Source organism: Macaca mulatta, chromosome 1, assembly GCF_049350105.2.
Source record: "Macaca mulatta isolate MMU2019108-1 chromosome 1, T2T-MMU8v2.0, whole genome shotgun sequence".
Classification (NCBI taxonomy): domain Eukaryota; kingdom Metazoa; phylum Chordata; class Mammalia; order Primates; family Cercopithecidae; genus Macaca; species Macaca mulatta.
Window position 1 is genome coordinate 204,896,347 of NC_133406.1, and position 18,605 is coordinate 204,914,951.

Below are 18,605 nucleotides of genomic sequence, written 5' to 3' on the forward strand. Positions count from 1 at the left end.
CGTGTCTGAGAAACAGAAAGACCATAGCAGCTAAAAAGAACAAGGGGAGCATGTTGTAAGAGAAAGAATGTGGTCACTAGACTGACCTATTAGAGGATATAAGGGTAGCTTAGATTAACAAGACGGGTGAGGGCCGGGTGCGGTGGCTCATGCCTGTAATCCTAGCACTTTGGGAGGACGAGGCAGGTGGATCACGAGGTCAGGAGATCGAGACCATCCTGGCTAACACAGTGAAACCCCGTCTCTACTAAAAATACAAAAAAATAGCTGGGTGTGGTGGCACGCGCCTGTAGTCCCAGCTACTTGGGAGACTGAGGCAGGAGATTCGCTTGAACTTGGGAGGCAGAGGTTGTAGTGAGATGAGATCACACCACTGCACTCCAGCCTAGGTGACAGAGTAAGATTCCGTCTTGGAAAAATAAATGAAATAAAACAAAATAAAATAAAATAAAATAAAAATAGGCCATAAATTATTTGTGACACATTTTGAGTCTGAAGTAGTTTTTTGGTCATCTCAGTAAGGATATCAACTAAGCAAATGGGTCTCGTGGTTCAATGCTCAAAAGAGTAGTCTGAAATGGAGATGCAAATTTGTGTGATAATTAGGTACAGAGAGTAGTTGAAGGCATGATCTTGAGATCACTAAGGAAGATAACATAGTAAAAAGAGAAGACAACCTAGATCTGAATCTTGAGGAACTCCCAGTATTGGCAGAACAAGATGATGAGTCAGCAAAGGACAAAAAATCCAGAAAGCTAGAAGGGAGACTAAGATAATGTTGTATCACGACTGCCAAGGGAAGAGAGTGTTTCAAGAAGGAGCAAGTGGTCAACAAAGTGAAATGCGTCTAAGAGATGAGGTAAAATCAGGACCAGAAATATCCTCTGGAATTAGTGATATTAAGGTTAAAAAAAAAATTAGTGTACAGAGGCAAAAATTGTTGTGGTGATCTAAGGTATCAGGAAGAAAATGTAGGACTGACCAACAATTTGGTATGCTTTCAATGGAAGAGATTTGAGCATGTTTAAAAAGATCATATCTACTTCCAAGAGAGATGGAATAGTGGCAAGCCAGTTCTACAGATAGCACTCAGAAAAGCCAGATAAAATATAAAAATCATCTTTTTAAAGGCAGCAGAGAATGCTGAGAAAACAAGAACTAGAGGGGGTAAAATTCCAGAGAGGGAGAAAAAAAAAATCTCAGAGGTGAGCTATCTTCAGCAGTTGCTTTTACCCTGGGTACATTTGCTGAATCCAAGTGTGGGTAGGAAGCTAAGAGTCTAAGCTCTGCACCACTGCCATGGAAAAGAAAAGCAACAGTTTTTGCTCCATTTAGAGATAGATTAATTCTAAACATGAATGATTTTTTTTTAATCATTAAAAAAAAAACACTTAAAAATAGTATCTTCATGACCCCGGGATTCCTGTTCTTTTTTTTTTTTTTGAGATGGATTCCAAGTTTGGTAAGGATATAAACTATCTAGAACTCTTTTTTTTTGAGATGGAGTCTCGCTCAGTCGCCCAGGCTGGAGTGCAGTGGCGCGATCTCGGCTCACTGCAAGCTCCGCCTCCCGGGTTCACACCATTCTCCTGCCTCAGCCTCCCAAGTATCTGGGACTACAGGTGCCCGCTGCCACGCCCGGCTAATTTTTTTGCATTTTTAGTAGAGATGGGGTTTCACCGTGTTAGCCAGGCTGGTCTCGATCTCCCGACTTCGTGATCTGCCCGCCTTGGCCTCCCAAAGTGCTGGGATTACAGGCGTGAGCCACCGCGCCCAGCATTATCTAGAACTCTTATACACTGCTGGTGAAAGGATAAATTGATATACTTAAAATCCACTCCTGGATATACTCCCAAGAAAAAATGGTTATATATGTTCAAAGGACACATAGAAGAGTGTTCACTGAAGCATTACTATTATTATCATTATTATTTTTTTGAGACAGAGTCTTCCTCTGTTGCCCAGGCTGGAGTGCAGTGGCATGATCTCAGCTCACTGCAACCTCCACCTCCCGAGTTCAAGCAATTCTCCTGCCTCAGCCTCCCGAGTAGCTGGGATTACAGGCACCCGCCACCACACCCAGTTCATGTTTTGTATTTTTAGTAGAGACGGGGCTTCACCATGTTGGCCAGACTTGTATCAAACTCCTCACCTCAGGTGATTCACTTGCCTCGGCCTCCCAAAGTGCTAGGATTACAGGCATGAGTCACTGCACCCAGCCTGAAGCATTATTTTCAATAGTCAAAAACTGGAAACAATCCAAATATGTACATTAACAGAACGGATAAATAGATGGAAATTGCGTTATATTCATATGATGGAAAAACTATAACAAACCACAACTTTATGTTGCATGAAAGAAGTCAGACACAAAAAAAGTATATACTATATGATTCTATTTATATAAAGTTTAAATATAGGCAAAACTAACCTATGGTATTAGAAGCCAGAATAGTGGTTACCACTGGTAGGAGGTTGTAGTGACTCGGGCTGTGGTAAGGTTCTGCTGCTGAACTGGGTGCTGGTTACGCTGTTGTGACACTTTATGAAATATCACTAAGCTGAACATGTAAGATTTCTATATATACAATTTAATAAAAAGTTTACATTAAAAAAAAATATCAGTTTAGTGGAGAGGAAGCAATTAAATATACTAAAGACAGGATAGGTATACTACCTGATCAGAACAGGGCAAATGTGACACTGTCCTTCTACACTCTCAGGGCAACCAAATGCCAATGGGACCTTGCTTTGACCATCACAAGGAGGATGCCATTTTACCCAGCTTCCCAGGAGGGATGGTGAAGGGTCTTTAGAAGAGTCTGACGGCTGCTCTTTTCTGCTGGCTTAGTTCCTAGGCAAATGACTCCATTGCCTAGGAACTAAGCCAGCAGAAAAAGAGTACCAGTCAGATTGTCCAGGTGATATAATCAAGGAACTGCATGTAAATGAAAGAAACTCGAGGTCCCAATAAAATATCTGAGGCTAGAGAGAAGTGTAACATAATTGAGCCCAGGAAAGGGAAAATTCTGAGTAAGTACTGCCTTTCCCAAGCATGCTGTACCATTCCCAAGCCAAAACACTGGATTCTCCCTTTAATGGAGGGAAATCAGAAACATGAATACTTTCTCAAGGAAGTTCTCCTAAAAAGCATCCTTATCATCCATACAAGGGCCCAAGAAAGACAAGGACTGAAGATCAAACAACTTCTCTCCATAAGTTAATTACTAAGTATCATATCAGTGAAAGGCACTCCCTTAGGTGTGTATATAGAGAGGAAAGATTTCAGAGCAGAATGGGATCCACTCCACAACAAAGTATCAAGTAAGGTAGTAACTGATCAGTGGTCTGATACACTAGAGGAATCCAGAAAGAGATAAGTTCACTCTCCAGGTGAAATGTCAAGAATAAAAAATAAGTAGTATTTAAACTGGGTATTAAAGGATGGAGAGAATTTTAAGGGCAAGGTGGGGGACAAGAAGAAGAGGATACAGATATTCCAAGTAAAGGCAAATGACGTGAACAAAACCAGAGATTGAAAACCACAGACAAGAAATGAGCACTCAGAGTGTCAGCTACATGCCAGGCACTGTGCTAGATTCTGCTTTTTATATAATTAATTCATGATGCTCAGAACGGTTAGGTAATGTGTCCAAGCCAGTTGACTGGTATAGCCAGGATTAAATTCAAATTCAGCTCTCTTCAACAATTCCAGAACCAGCAATCATTCCAGTATGAGTGGCAAGCATGCAAGATAAAGCTGAAAACATTAAACTAAGATCAGGTCCATTAAAACCCTTTATGCAGTAATTAATAGTAACCAATGAAGATATTTTTGATAGTAGAGTCACAAAAAGTCTTACTTGGAACCCATTCAAGAAAGTCTTGAGGCAGGGCATGGTGGCTCATGCCTATTATCCCAGCACTTTGGGAGGCCGAGGCGGGCAGATCACTTGAGGTCAGGAGTTCGAGACCAGCCTGGCCAACATGGTGAAACCCCATCTGTACTAAAAATACAAAAATTAGCCAGGAGTGGTAGTGCGCACCTGTAACCCCAGCTACTTTCGAGGCTGAGGCACGAGAATCACTTGAACCCGGGAGGCGGAGGTTGCGGTGAGCTGAGATGGCACCACTGCACTCCAGCCTGGGCAACAGAGCAAGACTCTGTCTCAAAAAAAAGAAAAAAAGGAAGGTTAGAACTCAGTTGAGAAGTGTGGATCAAGAGCAGGGCATATTATCTTGAGAAAAATGTGAAGAAGAACAATGAAGGTGAAGCAAAAGGACAGACTGTCTCCAAAGTTTGAATGAAGGTACTTAGAAGCAACTGTGATGTCAAATACAGAAGTAGGAAAGACAAGGTTTATAGAGAGGACAAACTACTGAAGAGATGGTCCAATAAAACACTTTCTAAGAGCAGACACTATATCTGTTTTATTCATCAATATATCCAGATCTTGCACAGTGTTCCATACATAATAGGTGATCAATAACCTCTTGAAGAAGAAAGGCAGAGAGGCCAAAGGGACAGACAGAAGTTGCAGAGGGTTCAAGGGTTGAATCAAGATTTTAATCACATATAATAATAGGTGATGATTGAAGCAACTGAAATGAATGGGAATTTTAATAAAATGTAAAGGCAGAATGAGAAGGCAGACAACAGGAACCTGTAGAACACCAAGGATTCCTAGTAATGACAAAAATAAATAAGGAGAGATAGAAGAAAATATCCAGAAGTCAAGAGGACAACTGAGAAAAGTCATTGGCAAGCCTGTGCAGAGATTTAGGAGAAAGGTAGACAGAAGGCAAGATGGCTGAAAGAGACATAGAGAATACAGAGAACTCATTCAAAAAGGTTTTTTTTGTTTTGTTTTGAGACAAGGTCTCATCACTACGTTACCTAAGCTGAAGTACAGTGGCACAATTGCGGCTCACTGCAGCCTCAACCTCTTGGGTTCAAGAAATCCTCTAGCCTCAGACTCCCAAGTAGCTGGGGCCACAGGTGCACAACATGACTGGCTAACTTTATTTTTTCGTAGAGATGAGGTCTTGCTTTGTTGCCCAGAGTGGCCTCGAATTCCTGGGCACAAGCGATCCTCCCACCTTGGCATTCCAAAGTGCTACAATTACAGGTGTGAACCACTGTACCAGGCCTCAAAAAGTTCAATGAAGGAAACAGGAAGACAAAAGCTAAAAGAGATGGCAAATTTGTGGTAATGTGCATTAGGATGGCGGATCTGAATATATTTGAGGGTTGAAAGGTATGAAGTCCCAAAGGTAGCAGGATGGGTTGGGAAAGAGAACACAGAGGAGTTGAACAAGGTAAGAGGAACTCTTACTCCTTTGAAGCAGGAGAGATGGAGACGGAAAATGGCATAAAAGAAAAGTGCTGTGACAGAAATTTATATAGTCATTCCTATTCTAAAAAATGAGAGGAAAAGAGGAGAGATAGCAAGTCTCTCAAAAAGTCCAAGTAATTACCAGGCAACACGATACTAACAGGACCACCTATTCTGCTTGGTTGTGCTGCACAATGTCCAGATAAACAACGCACTCCTAAGGATAGGAATCTAGACCAACCCATCTCTGTACCTGGCCCAGCTTAGCCTGGCATAAGGACCAGCACACAAAGGACCCCAGTAAATGTTGTTGGGAAGGAGTGTGTGCAGATAATTAGGATCTGGAATCACTCAATGGCTCAGGCATGCTATTTCTCCTATAAGAGGAGCACTGACATTAAGTAACAGCTCTGGTCAAAGCCAAGACTCTAGACTGAGTCCTTCCCAGGAGACCCCAGGGAGCTACGCTGAGAAGAGTCCTATCATCATTATCACTGTCCCAAGAGAACTGTACCATACACTGGCGTCTTCCCTGGCAGGATGACAATAATGAGCTGCAGCCCTGAGTAGGTGTTCTTGAGATGCCGGAACATAGGCTCCACGCTGTCTGCCCCCTGGGCATATTTGCAGAAACAAGGCTGACCCTGGATAGGCATCCCCGCATCCTTGGAAATCTTCCGCAGCTGGTCTGTGAAGTTCCTGTACACATGCATGGTCACAAAGGAGGCAGTGAGTCTCACTTGAATTCTTCTGACAAAAATCCATCCATCTTAGGTGTTTAGCACTGTAAGAGGCACTGAGAGATTGGGTTTTTGGTTTTTTTTCTTGAGACAGGGTGCTCTGTCATCCAGGATGGAGTACAATGGCACAATCTGGGCTCACTCAAGCCTCGAGCTGCCAGGCTAAAACAATCATCCCATCTCAGCCTTCTGAGTAGATAGGACTAGAGGCATGCCACCATGCCTGGCTAACTTTTTTTCTTTTTAGTAGAGATGGGATCTCACTATGTTGCCCAGGCTGATCTCAAGTTCCTGGACTCAAGTGATCCTCCCACCTCAGCCTCCCAAAGTGCTGGAATTACAGGCATGAGCCACTGCACCCAGCTAACACTGAGATTCTAACATGAATGATACACAATAATAGCTAATGTAAAAAATACATTTATAGTTGAGTAAGGTAAGAGAGTACTTGCTAAGTGTTCGATGGTACAAGCAAGGAGATGAGGAAGCCCAGAAAAGGGACCTATGGGAATTCTCAGGGTTCCCACCTTGCCCCACTCAAGCAGCTGATTCCTGTGCTCCATTACATGTCCAAAGAAATAGGCAGATGCCCATGTGTAAGGCCTTTCTGCTCAAAGCAGAGGTTCCAACAGTGACGGGAGCACAGGAGATGCTCAGTAAAAATGAGTTCCCTCCTTCCCAACTGGTTCTTTGAAACCTAAGAGCCAATTATTAAGCTTCCTTCCTTTGGCTTTAGGGCTTTACCCTGGAAAGGAAGACAAAGTTGGAAGAGAGGACACACATGCAGTAGAGTAAAAAAATCAAGCTACATAAAGATACTCAAAAACTGAAATAAGCAGCAGGAAATTTAATTTGTGATAATCTTCCATTTAAATTTAAAAACAATGTACAAGACGACCATGGAAGCAGTTGTTTAGGAGATATTATTATATAGCATATAAATAGCAATGTGATAGTTTTGTGAGAAAGTATTTTTTCACATATTTAGTAAAAACACACAAGAAAAATAAATACGGTAAATGCTATTATGCAAAATTTAAAATCATTTATATATAGGTATATAAATTGAATAGGATAGTTACAATAATTCATAACAGTGGCTTCATCAGAAGGGAGGAATGGGGCCAGCACAGTGGCTCACACCTGTAATCTCAGCACTTTGGGAGGCCAGGGTAGGCAGATTACTTGAGGTCAGGACTTCGAGACCAGCCTGGCCAATCTGATGAAACCCTGTCTCTACCAAAAACACAAAAAAACCTAGCTGGGCATGGTGGTGAGTGCCTGTAATCCCAGCTACTCAGGAGGTTGAAGCAGGAGAATTGCATGAAACAGGAGGCAGAGGCTATAGTGAGCCAAGATTGTGCCACTGCACTCCAGCCTGGGCAAGAGCGAGACTCTGTCAAAAAAAAGAAGGGAGGAATGGGACTAGGGTGGAGGACATGAAGGAACATCAAATTTACCTGTAATATTTACATTTAAAAAAGGATAAATATGACAAAACTGGATGGATACATGTTATTCTCTATATTTATCTTAAAAATTTTTTTTCAAAATCAATGTTAGAATAAAAAAACATTACCTAACCACTGTTTCACGTAAATAACAGCTAGGGCTTTGACCATTAATAGTATGTTTTCCATTTCTCTGCCCTGTATACAACTGCAATGTAGCTATTAAAAAGCCAGTATGTTATCAGATTTCATGAATAGTGGGTCTCAACTTCAAGGAAAGACGTATTTCCAATCTTCTCTCTACTACCAGACTACACTTGGAATACTGTGTCCAGTGCTGGGGGCCACAAACTATTGTGAGATGTTTAACATGAGGAAGGCCCTAAAATCCCATCTTAAAGGTGATATAGCTAAAGTAATAGGGCCTCTTTAGCCAGAAAAAAATTGAGGGTTGCATCTAGAACTCTATCATCCATCATCCCCCAACTACTAGTTTGTCGAACCCCATAGCACCCTCATGTCTTCTCCCACTTTCTCAGTGGAAAGGATGCCCTTTCTCAGTGCTCTGGATCCCATCACCCCATACACACTTAGGAACTCTGCTCTGTTTATTTTCCAGTTCCTCTAAGTTATATCTTCAATCTCCACTTACTATGTACATTCTCACTGGACAATCTCAGCCACTGCCATAGATGACTTGGAAATCTTTACCGTTAGCCCAGTCAGAACCACAGATTTAACTGGCTACTAATGACCCACATGAAAAAGCCACATTCTTACCCCTTACAACTAGGTGTCACTGGGGGAAGGGAATGTCTGATAAACTCTTCCAAGTTTGAGGTTCTGGGTTTACTGGTGCCCATACCCCAAAATGGCCAAAGCAATAGATTATCCCAAAAGAAATGGACAAGGGAAGGACATGGGAGAAACACAAGAGCACACAGAGAATAGAACTACTATGAAGAGACTATGGCACAAAGGCAAAAAGCTGGGAGCCTTTCCAATACTGCCAAGCAGGCTGGCTTAAATAGGGGCTAAAGAACTCAGAAAAAGGCCAGGCGCAGTGGCTCACACCTGTAATCCCAGAACGCTGGGAGGCCGAGGTGGGCAGATCACGAGGTCAGGAGATCAAGACCATCTTGGCTAACACGGTGAAACCCCGTCTCTACTAAAAATACAAAAAATTGGCTGGGTATGGCGGCGGGTGCCTGTGGTCCCAGCTGCTCAGGAGGCTGAGGCAGGAGTCTGGCATGAACCCAGGAGACGGAGCTTGCAGTGAGCCGAGATCGTGCCACTGTACCTGGGCTACAGGGCAAGACTCCGTTTCAAAAAAAAAAAAAAAAAAGAACTCAGGAAAGGAGACAAGAACCCATTTGCAAGGAACCACAATTATGATGGTTGTTTGTGCAGCTGTGAGGGGTAAGGGAAAAAGAGCAAGGGCAGGTCCCATAGTCCCCAGATCCATCAGGAGCTGTTAGAACTTTTTTTTTTTTTTTGAGACTGAGTCTCGCTCTGTCACCAGGTTGGAGTGCAGTGGCACAACCTTAGCTCACTGCAACCTCCACCTCCTGGGTTCAAGCAATTCTCCTGCCTCAGCCTCCTGAGTAGCTGGGACTACAGGCACGTGCCACTACGCCTGGTTAATTTTTGTATTTTTAGTAGAGACGGAGTTTCACCATATTGGCCAGGCTGGTCTCAAACTACTGACTTCGTGATCTGCCCACCTCAGCCTCCCAAACTGCTGGGTTTACAGAAAGGAGCCACCGTGCCTGACCTAGAACTTATAGAATCTATATTGCCCAGCAAACTCCTGGGCTGAAGTGATCCTCCTGCCTCAGCCTTCTGAGTAGCCAGGATTACAGGCACGCACCACCGCACCCCAGCTAAGAACGAATTCTCATGACTCCAAGGTCAGCTGAACTCATCACGGCATACTTCCCCACTACCCTTGTCTAGCCAAAACGGTCGGCTCCATCAACTCTTCCTCATCCCTACAGTGTGCTGATCCCACTCCAGATCCAGAGACTATGAGAAGCAACCACTTCAAAACATGGCAATAACCAACTAACTGTATGCTATACGTAGGAAACAACTAACTGTGAGTTTTGTGGCATTTTAAACCTATCTCAATAAAACAAACAAACAAACAAACAAAAAAAGGGCTGGGCGTGGTGGCTCATGCCTGTAATCCCAGCACTTTGGGAGGCCGAAGCAGGTGGATCACAAGGCCAGGAGATCAAGACAATCCTGGCTAACACACTGAAAATTCATCTCTACTAAAAATACAAAAAATTAGCCAGGCGTGGTGGTGGGCGCCTGTGGTCCCAGCTACTCGGGAGGCTGAGGCAGGAAAATGGCGTAAACCTGGGAGATGGAGCTTGCAGTGAGCCGAGATCACGCCACTACAATCTAGCCTGGGCTACAGAGCGAGACTCTAGCTCAAAAAAAAAAAAAAAAAAAAAAGACTCCAGGGGAGGGGTTGTTGACTTCTCAAGCCATTACTGCCTGGTTTCTTTAGATCATTTGGCTAAAACACTTTCCTCATTGGTGCCATCTACTCCCAGCTACGGTGGCACAGAGGCCCTGACAACCAGCTAAACAAGCTGCTCTATTTTGTTTCCAATTAGGAACACAAGTTTTGAAGCTCAGATCTGATTTGCTTCCAACTCTGACACTTTCCTGATGATGTGCAAACTTTGGACAAGTTACTTAACCTCTTTTGAGCCTCAGTCTCCTGAAAATGGACATATCACCACCTACTCACTGTAAAGATGAAATGAGAGAATAAAAATTAGGTACTTAAGTACAATTTTGGTGTAAACATTACAGTCATCACTACTACTATTTATTACCAATGATAATTATAACAATAAAATAATTCAGGCCTCTCTTAGGAGATTCATGCCCTAAAATCATCATCTTTGACATAGATATGGCTCCTTATTAACTTCCCCTGACCACAGATCGATAGAAAAGGAACTGGTAGAAGTTTGAGCCAGAAAGCACAATGCAGGCAGAGTCAAGACAGAACACATTACTGATCAGTATCGGCCCCTGGGGACTACAGGAAGGTAGGCAGCTCCAGGGTCTTTCCCACCCTTCCACCCCTACACCGAACCCTCCTTACTTGAGCACCTCTTCTCGACACTGTTTTTGGGGTGCGAAGCAGGCGATGGCCCAGACTTTGATCTCAATCCCATTGTAGAACTGTTTCCCCCGCATGTCCCAGACACCCTGATTGGGTGTGGCAATGGCCCGGTTCTGGGGATAGGCAGAGGGGGCGCCCAGGTGAGCCTCAGTAGAGTCAGGTGGGTAGGGGAGCAAAAGCCCCTGGCTATACAAACCAACCACCCCCATATACCCTGAGATGTTGTCTGGCCCTGACCCTGCTCACCCGGCCGCCGTACTGCAAGATGGGCGCCGGCAGCACTCGCCCTGTCACCTCCGTCATGTCATCCTTCACTTTGATCCCAAATTCCTGGATGTAGGGATCTAAGTTGTAGCTGGCATTCTTCATCTGCAGGACAAAAGAGAGCAATCTCAGGAGAGCAAGAGCTTGGCAATACTGCTCACCCTCTGGGTATCAAGGAGAGAACCCTAAGGAGAAGCTGGGGTTGGCACAGAATAGTCCTAAAAAGAGAGGGAAAGTGGAAGATGAGGGAAGTGACAGGATAACACAGCAAAGTAATACAGGAGAGAAAAAGAGATAGAAAGCAAAGCAGCTATACGATAAGAAAGAAGAGCAGCCGTATAGAGTCCTAGGCAACAAATCTAGACTTGGGTTCTCCTGAAGGAAGGTCCTGCTGGGGCATTAAAACATTTATGCTACCAATGGCCCCAGTGACTGAGCAAATGAGTAGGCCCACTGACCAGGCGACTGATCTCCTCCTGTCTGTCTGGAGCGGATCTAGCTGTGGCCTTTATCATGGTCGAAGTCTGGTTGTCGGTCAGCTTTTTAATACAGCGTTGCCCAGCCACAATGTTACAGACCTGAGGAAACGAGAAGGACAGGTAGCTCTGGCTTGAGTACAGTCCATCCTGTATCCAGAGCCCCATAATAAGGAAAGATACCTTGGCTGTCAGCCATGGGGAAGGGAACTGCAAAATCCTTTGTGCATACATGTATTCTCCTCTTGAGTTTCACTTGATAGGTAAGTTAGAAAATATTCATGTGCAAAGTAAAAGGCAATTCAGGCCGGGCATGGTGGCTCATGCCTGTAATCCCAGCACCTTAGAAGCCAAGGCAGGCAGATCACTTGAGGTCAGGAGTTCAAGACCAGCCTGGCCAACCCATCTCTACTAAAATTACAAAAATTAGCCAGGCATGGTGGTGTGTGCCTGTAATCCCAGCTACTGAGGAGGCTGAGGAATGAGAATCGCTTGAACCAGGAGGCGGAGGTTGCAGTGAGCCCAGATCACGCCACTGCACCCCAGTCTGGGTGACAGAGTGAGACTCTGTCTCAAAAAAAGGAAAAAAAAAAAAAAAAGGCAATTCAACCACTTTGTGATTAAAAGCTTGTGATCCAGCGCCAGATCTGGGCTCAGGTCTCATATTTTATTTATCTATTTTTTTTTTTTGGATGGAAAAAAAAAAAGAGATGGAGTCTTGCTCTGTCGCCCAGGCTGGAATGCAGCGGCACAATCTCGGCTCAGAGACATCTGCCTCCCAGGTTCAAGCAATTCTCCTTCCTTAGCCTCCCGAGTAGCTGGGATCACAGGTACCCGCCACCACATCTGGCTAATTCTTGTATGTATGTATATATGTATTTATTTATTTATTTTTGAGACAGAGTTTTGCTCTTCTTGCCCAGGCTGCTGTGCAATGGCACGATCTCAGCTCACTGCAACCTTCACCTCCCAGGTTCAAGCGATTCTTCTGCCTCAGCATTCCAAGTAGCTGGGATTACAGGCATATGCCACCATGCCTGGCTAATTTTGTATTTTTAGTAGAGATGGGGTTTTGCCATGTTGGCCAGGCTGGTCTTGAACTCCTGACCTCAGGTGATCCACCCACCTTGGCCTCCCAAAGTGCTGGGATTACAGGAGTGAGCCACCGCGCCTGACCTTCATATTTTAAATGAGGATAATAGTAACAATCTCAGAGTTGTCTCAAGATTAAATAAAGCACTTAAAGGACTGAGTATAGTTCTGGAACACAGAAAACAATAAGTTGCAGCACAGAATATTATTTACCAAAGGACCATATATAGAGAGCTCTTCTGAATACTGAAAAACTCAATATACACAAATTAGATTTCTAAGGCAGCTCTCCATGGTGGCAGGTACGTAGTTGCTCCATCCAGCAACCCACCAGGACTAGGGTTGGCTCTAAACTCCTGAGCCCCCAGACCACCGCTATCACCGTCTCTGTTGGCTGACAGTGTCCTCTGCTGGTGTGAGAAACATCTTGCCATTTACTTCATCTGTTCTGGGCCCAACAGAAAACAATAGAGATCATAAAAAGCTGTCTAGTGACATACAAGACTTCTAATCCCCAATATACTATATCCAGGATGCTGTGAACAGGAAGGCTGCTAGAATTGAGAGAGCCAGTAGGTCTGGAAATACTTCTGTTTGAAAGTACAGCTTTGCCATTTCTAGGGGATGCTACCTTAAACAGGACTCTTAACCACTCTGAGAATCTTCTTTAATCTCAAACATGAGAAAAAAAATACACTAGCTGTCTCATGAGGTTGTTGTATGGATTTAGATGAGATGAAATGTGGAACTCGCTCCCAGTGGGCCAACATTCTTTACATACTAATTCTCGTCCTAATTCCCAGAGTTCATGGTAAACAATGGGAAGGAAAACCAGCCCAAGGTCACCTGCCTTCAAACTCTATATTCCAGAAAATAAACAAAATAGTCAATTCACTTAATGAAAATCCAAAATTATTGAAATTTGTGAGATTGTTCTCTTAAAGGTGCCTTAAAGTTGTAGCATTCTTTACAGGTGGTTACAGATACAGAATTAAAATCAGGGATGTGGTGAAATTAGAACACTTGTACAATGTTAGTGGGACTATAAAACGGTATGGCAATTTCTCAAAAAATTAACCATAGAATTACCATATAAACCAGAAATTCTGCTTCTGAGTATGTACTCAAAAAACAGGAACTTCAACAGATATTTGTACATCTCTGTTCACAGCAGCATTATTCACAATAACCAAAAGGAAGAAGCAACCCAAGTATCCATGGACAGATCAATGAATAAACAAAACGTGATACATACATACAACGGACTATTATTCAGCCTTAAAATAGAAGGGAATCTTAACATGCTACAACATGGATGAACCTTCAAGTCATCGTGTTAAGTGAAATATGCCAGTCAAAAAAGGACAAATACTGTATGATTCCACTCATTTGAGGTACCTACAGTGGTCAAATTCATAGAGACAGAAAGTAGAATGGTGGTTGCTAAGGGTTAAAAGGAGGGAGTTGTCATTTAATGGGTATAGAGTTTCAGTTTGGAATGATGAAAAAGTTCTAGAGATTGTTCATGGTGATCGTTGTACAACTGCGTGAATGTATTTAATGCCACAGAACTGTATACTTCAAAATGGTTAAAATGGTGAATTTTATATTATGCATATTTTACCACAATTTGAAAAAGAGAAGACGGAAGAAGGAATGAACTGTGATTTGAACATGAACAAATGATTTTGTGGACACTCACTGACCTACATAACTATTCAAGGAAGATACAGAGGTGGACTGGAGGTACTACTTCTAGTTTCTAGTTGGATCTTCACAACTAGAAACTAGGACAGCAATAATCCATACTGTTCTTCTACTTAAAATTTTCTAACAGATTCATATTATAATTAGAATAAAATCCTACCTGCCCAGAAATTAGAACTATCATTCATTGCTGATGGGATTGTAAAATATCACAGCCATTTTGGGAAACAATCAGGTAGCTCATCAAGATGTTAAACATTGGCTGGGCGCGGTGAATCACGCCTGTAATCCCAGCACTTTGGGAGGCTGAGACAGGTGGATCACGAGGTCAGGAGATCGAGACCATCCTGGCTAACACAGTGAAACCCTGTCTATACTAAAAATACAAAAAAATAGCTGGGCGTGGTGATGGGCACCTGTAGTCCCAGTTACTCGGGAGACTGAGGCAGAAGAATGGTGTGAACCTGAGATGCAGAGCTTGCAGTGAGTCGAGATCACGCCACTGCACTCCAGCCTAGGTGACAGAGCGAGATTCCATCTCAAAAAAAAAAAAAAAGATGTTAAACATTGTTATATATTATATCACTCTTAGGTGTATACTCCAGAGAAATAAAAACTTATGTTCACACGAAAATATGTACAACAATATTCACAGCAGCATTATTCATGATACCCAAAAAATAGAAACAATTCAAACGTCCATTAACTGATAAATGAACAAAATATGACATATCCATCTGATGGAAAGAGGATAAACCTTGAAAATATTACGCTAAGTGATAGAAGTCAGTCATAAAAGGACACATATTGTATTATTTCACATATATGATATGTCCAAAATAGGTATATCCAGAGACTGAAAGTAGATTAGTGGTTACTACAGGCTGTTGGGGAGAGAAGGAATGGTGAGTAACTGCTAAGGAATATAGGCTTTCTTTTAGGAGTGACATGTTCTGGAATCAAATAGTGGTGATAGTTGTTGTACAATTCTGTGAATATACTAAAACTACCTAATCATTTTAAAATGGTGAATTTTATGGTATATGAATTGTATCTTGATACAGCTGTTTTTTTTATATATATGTATTTTTTGAGACAGGGTCTCTCTCTGTTGCCCAGGCTAGAATCCAGTGGCACAATCACAGCTCACTGGGTTCAAGCAATGCTTCCACCTCAGCCTCCCAAGTAGCTGGAACCACAGGTGCACACTACACCTGCAGTCAAGCGATCCTCTTGCCTTGACCTCCCAAAGTGCTGGGATTACAGGTATGAGCCATCACAGCCAATCTGGATAAAGCTATTCCAAAAAACAATAATAAAATGCCACGTGGTTTCAACAGGCTATAGGATTTGGCCCTCTACAGAATCATCTCCTACTACTTTTCCCCTCACACAATACATTCTAGCCACCATAACCTTCTGTCTATCCCTCAAAAAGATCCAAATTCTCTTCTGCTTTAGAACCTTTGTACTTCCTCCTGCCTGGAAGGCTCTTCTCTCAGGTTGTTATAAGGTTGATTCTGTGTCATAATTTGGGACTTAGCTCAAATGTCTCCTAAGAGAGGACTTCCCTAACAACTAAAATAGCTCTCTACCCTCTTCCTCCCTTACTTCTATCCCCTTAACCTATTTTATTACTCTTATAGCACCTTATCACCATCTGAAACTATCTTATGTGTTTATCAATTTGTTGTCTATCTCCCCCTTCTAGAATGTAAGCTCCACAACAGCTGGGACCTTGTCTGTCTTGTTAATCTCCATGTTCCTAGCACCTAAGAGTATATGACACATAGTAGGAGCTCAATAAATATATGTTAAATAAGCGACAATAGAATTCAAGGTCTAAGTCATAACATAAATTATACACCTTGAAAACCATTGTTTAAATAGAAATAATGTTAGTTTGGCCGGGCGCGGTGGCTCAAGCCTGTAATCCCAGCACTTTGGGAGGCCAAGACGGGCGGATCACAAGGTCAGGAGATCGAGACCATCCTGGCTAATCTGGTGAAACCCCGTCTCTACTAGCCGAGCGAGGTGGCGGGCGCCTGTAGTCCCCAGCTACTCCGGAGGCTGAGGCAGGAGAATGGCATAAACCCGGGAGGCGGAGCTTGCAGTGAGCTGAGATCCGGCCACTGCACTCCAGCCTGGGCGACAGAGTGAGACTCCGTCTCAAAAAAAAAAAAAAAAAAAAAAAAGAAATAATGTTAGTTTGCTAACAAATCTCTGCTTACAGTAAATATCAGCTACTGTCTACTTAGCTAAGATTGTTCCTAAAGACCTCTGTTTATACCTCAGAGAACATGTTGCCTTCATGTGCATCAGTAGCTATTAACCAAGTCAGAGTTCTTGGTTTTGGGGATCTCTTCTCCTTTCAGCCTAATTCCCTCAGGTTAGTTCTGAAATTCTAGAAGCTCACCAGAAGACTTGAGCTTTGGTCTGGGCTATCTGACTTCTGCTGTTGGATAAAAGTAAGAGGGTAGGCCAGGCATGGCAGCTCATGCCCGTAATCCAGCACTTTGGGAGGCCGAGGCGGGCAGATCACTTGAGGTCCGGAGTTTGAGACCAGTGTGGCCAACATGGTGAAACCCCATCTGTACTAAAAATACAAAAAAACGTATCTGGGCACGGTGGCGCCACCTATAATCCTAGCTACTGGAGGCTGAGGCATGAGAATTGCTTAAACCTGGGACGCAGAGGAGGTTACAGTGAGCTGAGATGGTGCCACCGCACTCCAGTGAGATTCTGTCTCAAAAAAACAAGAAAAAGAGGGTAGTCTAGTATAGTGCTTCTCCAATGTTAATGTACATCCCCTTTGGACCTTGTTAAAGGACAGATTCTGGCTGGGTGTGGTGGCTCACATCTGTAACCCCAGCACTTTGGGAGGCCATGGCGGGCAGATCACCTGAGGTCAGGAGTTCGAGACCATCCTGACCAACATGGAAAAACCCGTCTCTACTAAAAATATAAAATTAGCCGCGTGTGGTGGCGCATGCCTGTAATCTCAGCTACTCAGGAGGCTGAGGCAGGAGAATCGCTGAAACCCGGGAGGCGGAGGTTGCGGTGAGCCAACATCATGCCATCACACTTCAGCCTGGGCAACAAGAACAAAATTCTGTCTCAAAAAAAAAAAAAAAAGATTCTGATTCAGTCGGTATGGGTGGAACCTGAAATCTGCATTTTAAGTAAGCTCTCAGGTAATGCCTATCCTGTTGGTACACATGACCGCACTTTTTGAGTAGCACTGGATGAGACAATGAAGCAGTAGGCAGTAGTTTCTCATTCAATATTTTGGCTAGTATATACCAAACAAAATATAGCCCAGTGATTCTGTATTTGTATTCTATAACTTAGCGTTACTATTCCTTCTCCAGTTGCAGAATTCCAAAGGTCTACTGTTATATAAAAGTATGACAAATCTTGGGGCTAAAACTTTTTCAAAATGAACACATTAATCATTGGAGAAACATGATTTACATTATAGGTAATATTTATCACCAGTTTGTGTAGAATAAACTACACTTATATCTTCAGGTCACTTAGGATCCCAGCTCTAAACAACAGGGAAAGAGAAATTAAGAGAACATGAGTGAGTGCGGGTATCTAAAATCTCTGTCCTGTACGAACTAATTACTTATTAAACAGTAAATTCAGCTTGTCTCTGCCTGGCAGCCCTGAAAGAACATGAGAGTAGGATGGGGGATAAGGAAACAACTTAGCAGGTAAGAATGGGGCCTCTATTTCACAGGAGAACTACCTCATACCTTCTCAGAATGTCAATTTTCCAAACTTCAAAGAAGAGACACCTGATGAGCAGCATGCAGGTATATACAATGCCTATTCCCCAGCCATTACTTGGCTATCTCACCTCTAGGGGAAGGTAGGTATGCTTTTGTTCCTGGCCAACTTGTAGGCAGGGCAGATGGGGATACTTGAGCTGAAGGTTATATTTCTGCTTGAAATACTGTGCCACTGTGCACTCCACAGTCTGTCCACTCTCCAGCTGTAAGGGGAATCTGTTCAGAAGAAGGGAAGGAAGGAGGTGTCATAACCCAGCATTCAGTCCCACTTCTCTAGACCCACAACCATGAGAAGTCCCAGACTTTTTCCTTTTTTATTTGGCCCCAATATGATGTGCAGGAAGGAAGTCCCAGACTTTGCTTCATCCTATCCAACTTCTTTGAGTATCGCCACTCATGGGAAAACAGGACATACAGGGCTCCAAGAAAGAAGCTAAAGGTTTGAAGGGCAAGTTCCACAAAAGTCAGGATACTATCTGACTCATTTATTTCCAATTTTTTTTTTTTTTTGAGACGGAGTCTCGCTCTGTCGCCAGGGCTGGAGCGCAGTGGCCGGATCTCAGCTCACTGCAAGCTCCGCCTCCCGGGTTTACG

The 18,605-nt window shown here is 43.1% G+C and overlaps 1 protein-coding gene across 5 annotated transcripts in view; it reads right to left on the reverse strand.

Annotated features, from left to right (window-relative positions):
• Positions 1-18,605, reverse strand: part of AGO1 (argonaute RISC component 1) — a 42,458-nt gene that overhangs the window by 11,828 nt on the left and 12,025 nt on the right. For 3 of the 5 annotated variants that reach the window (XM_077992688.1, NM_001320501.1, NM_001320502.1), the window contains 5 exon segments: positions 18,080-18,227; positions 11,398-11,517; positions 10,922-11,044; positions 10,655-10,788; positions 5,851-6,035 (listed from right to left, as the gene is read on the reverse strand). In XM_077992688.1, coding sequence (XP_077848814.1) covers positions 5,851-6,035; positions 10,655-10,788; positions 10,922-11,044; positions 11,398-11,517; positions 18,080-18,227 — 710 coding nt within the window. 5 annotated transcript variants of the gene reach the window in all.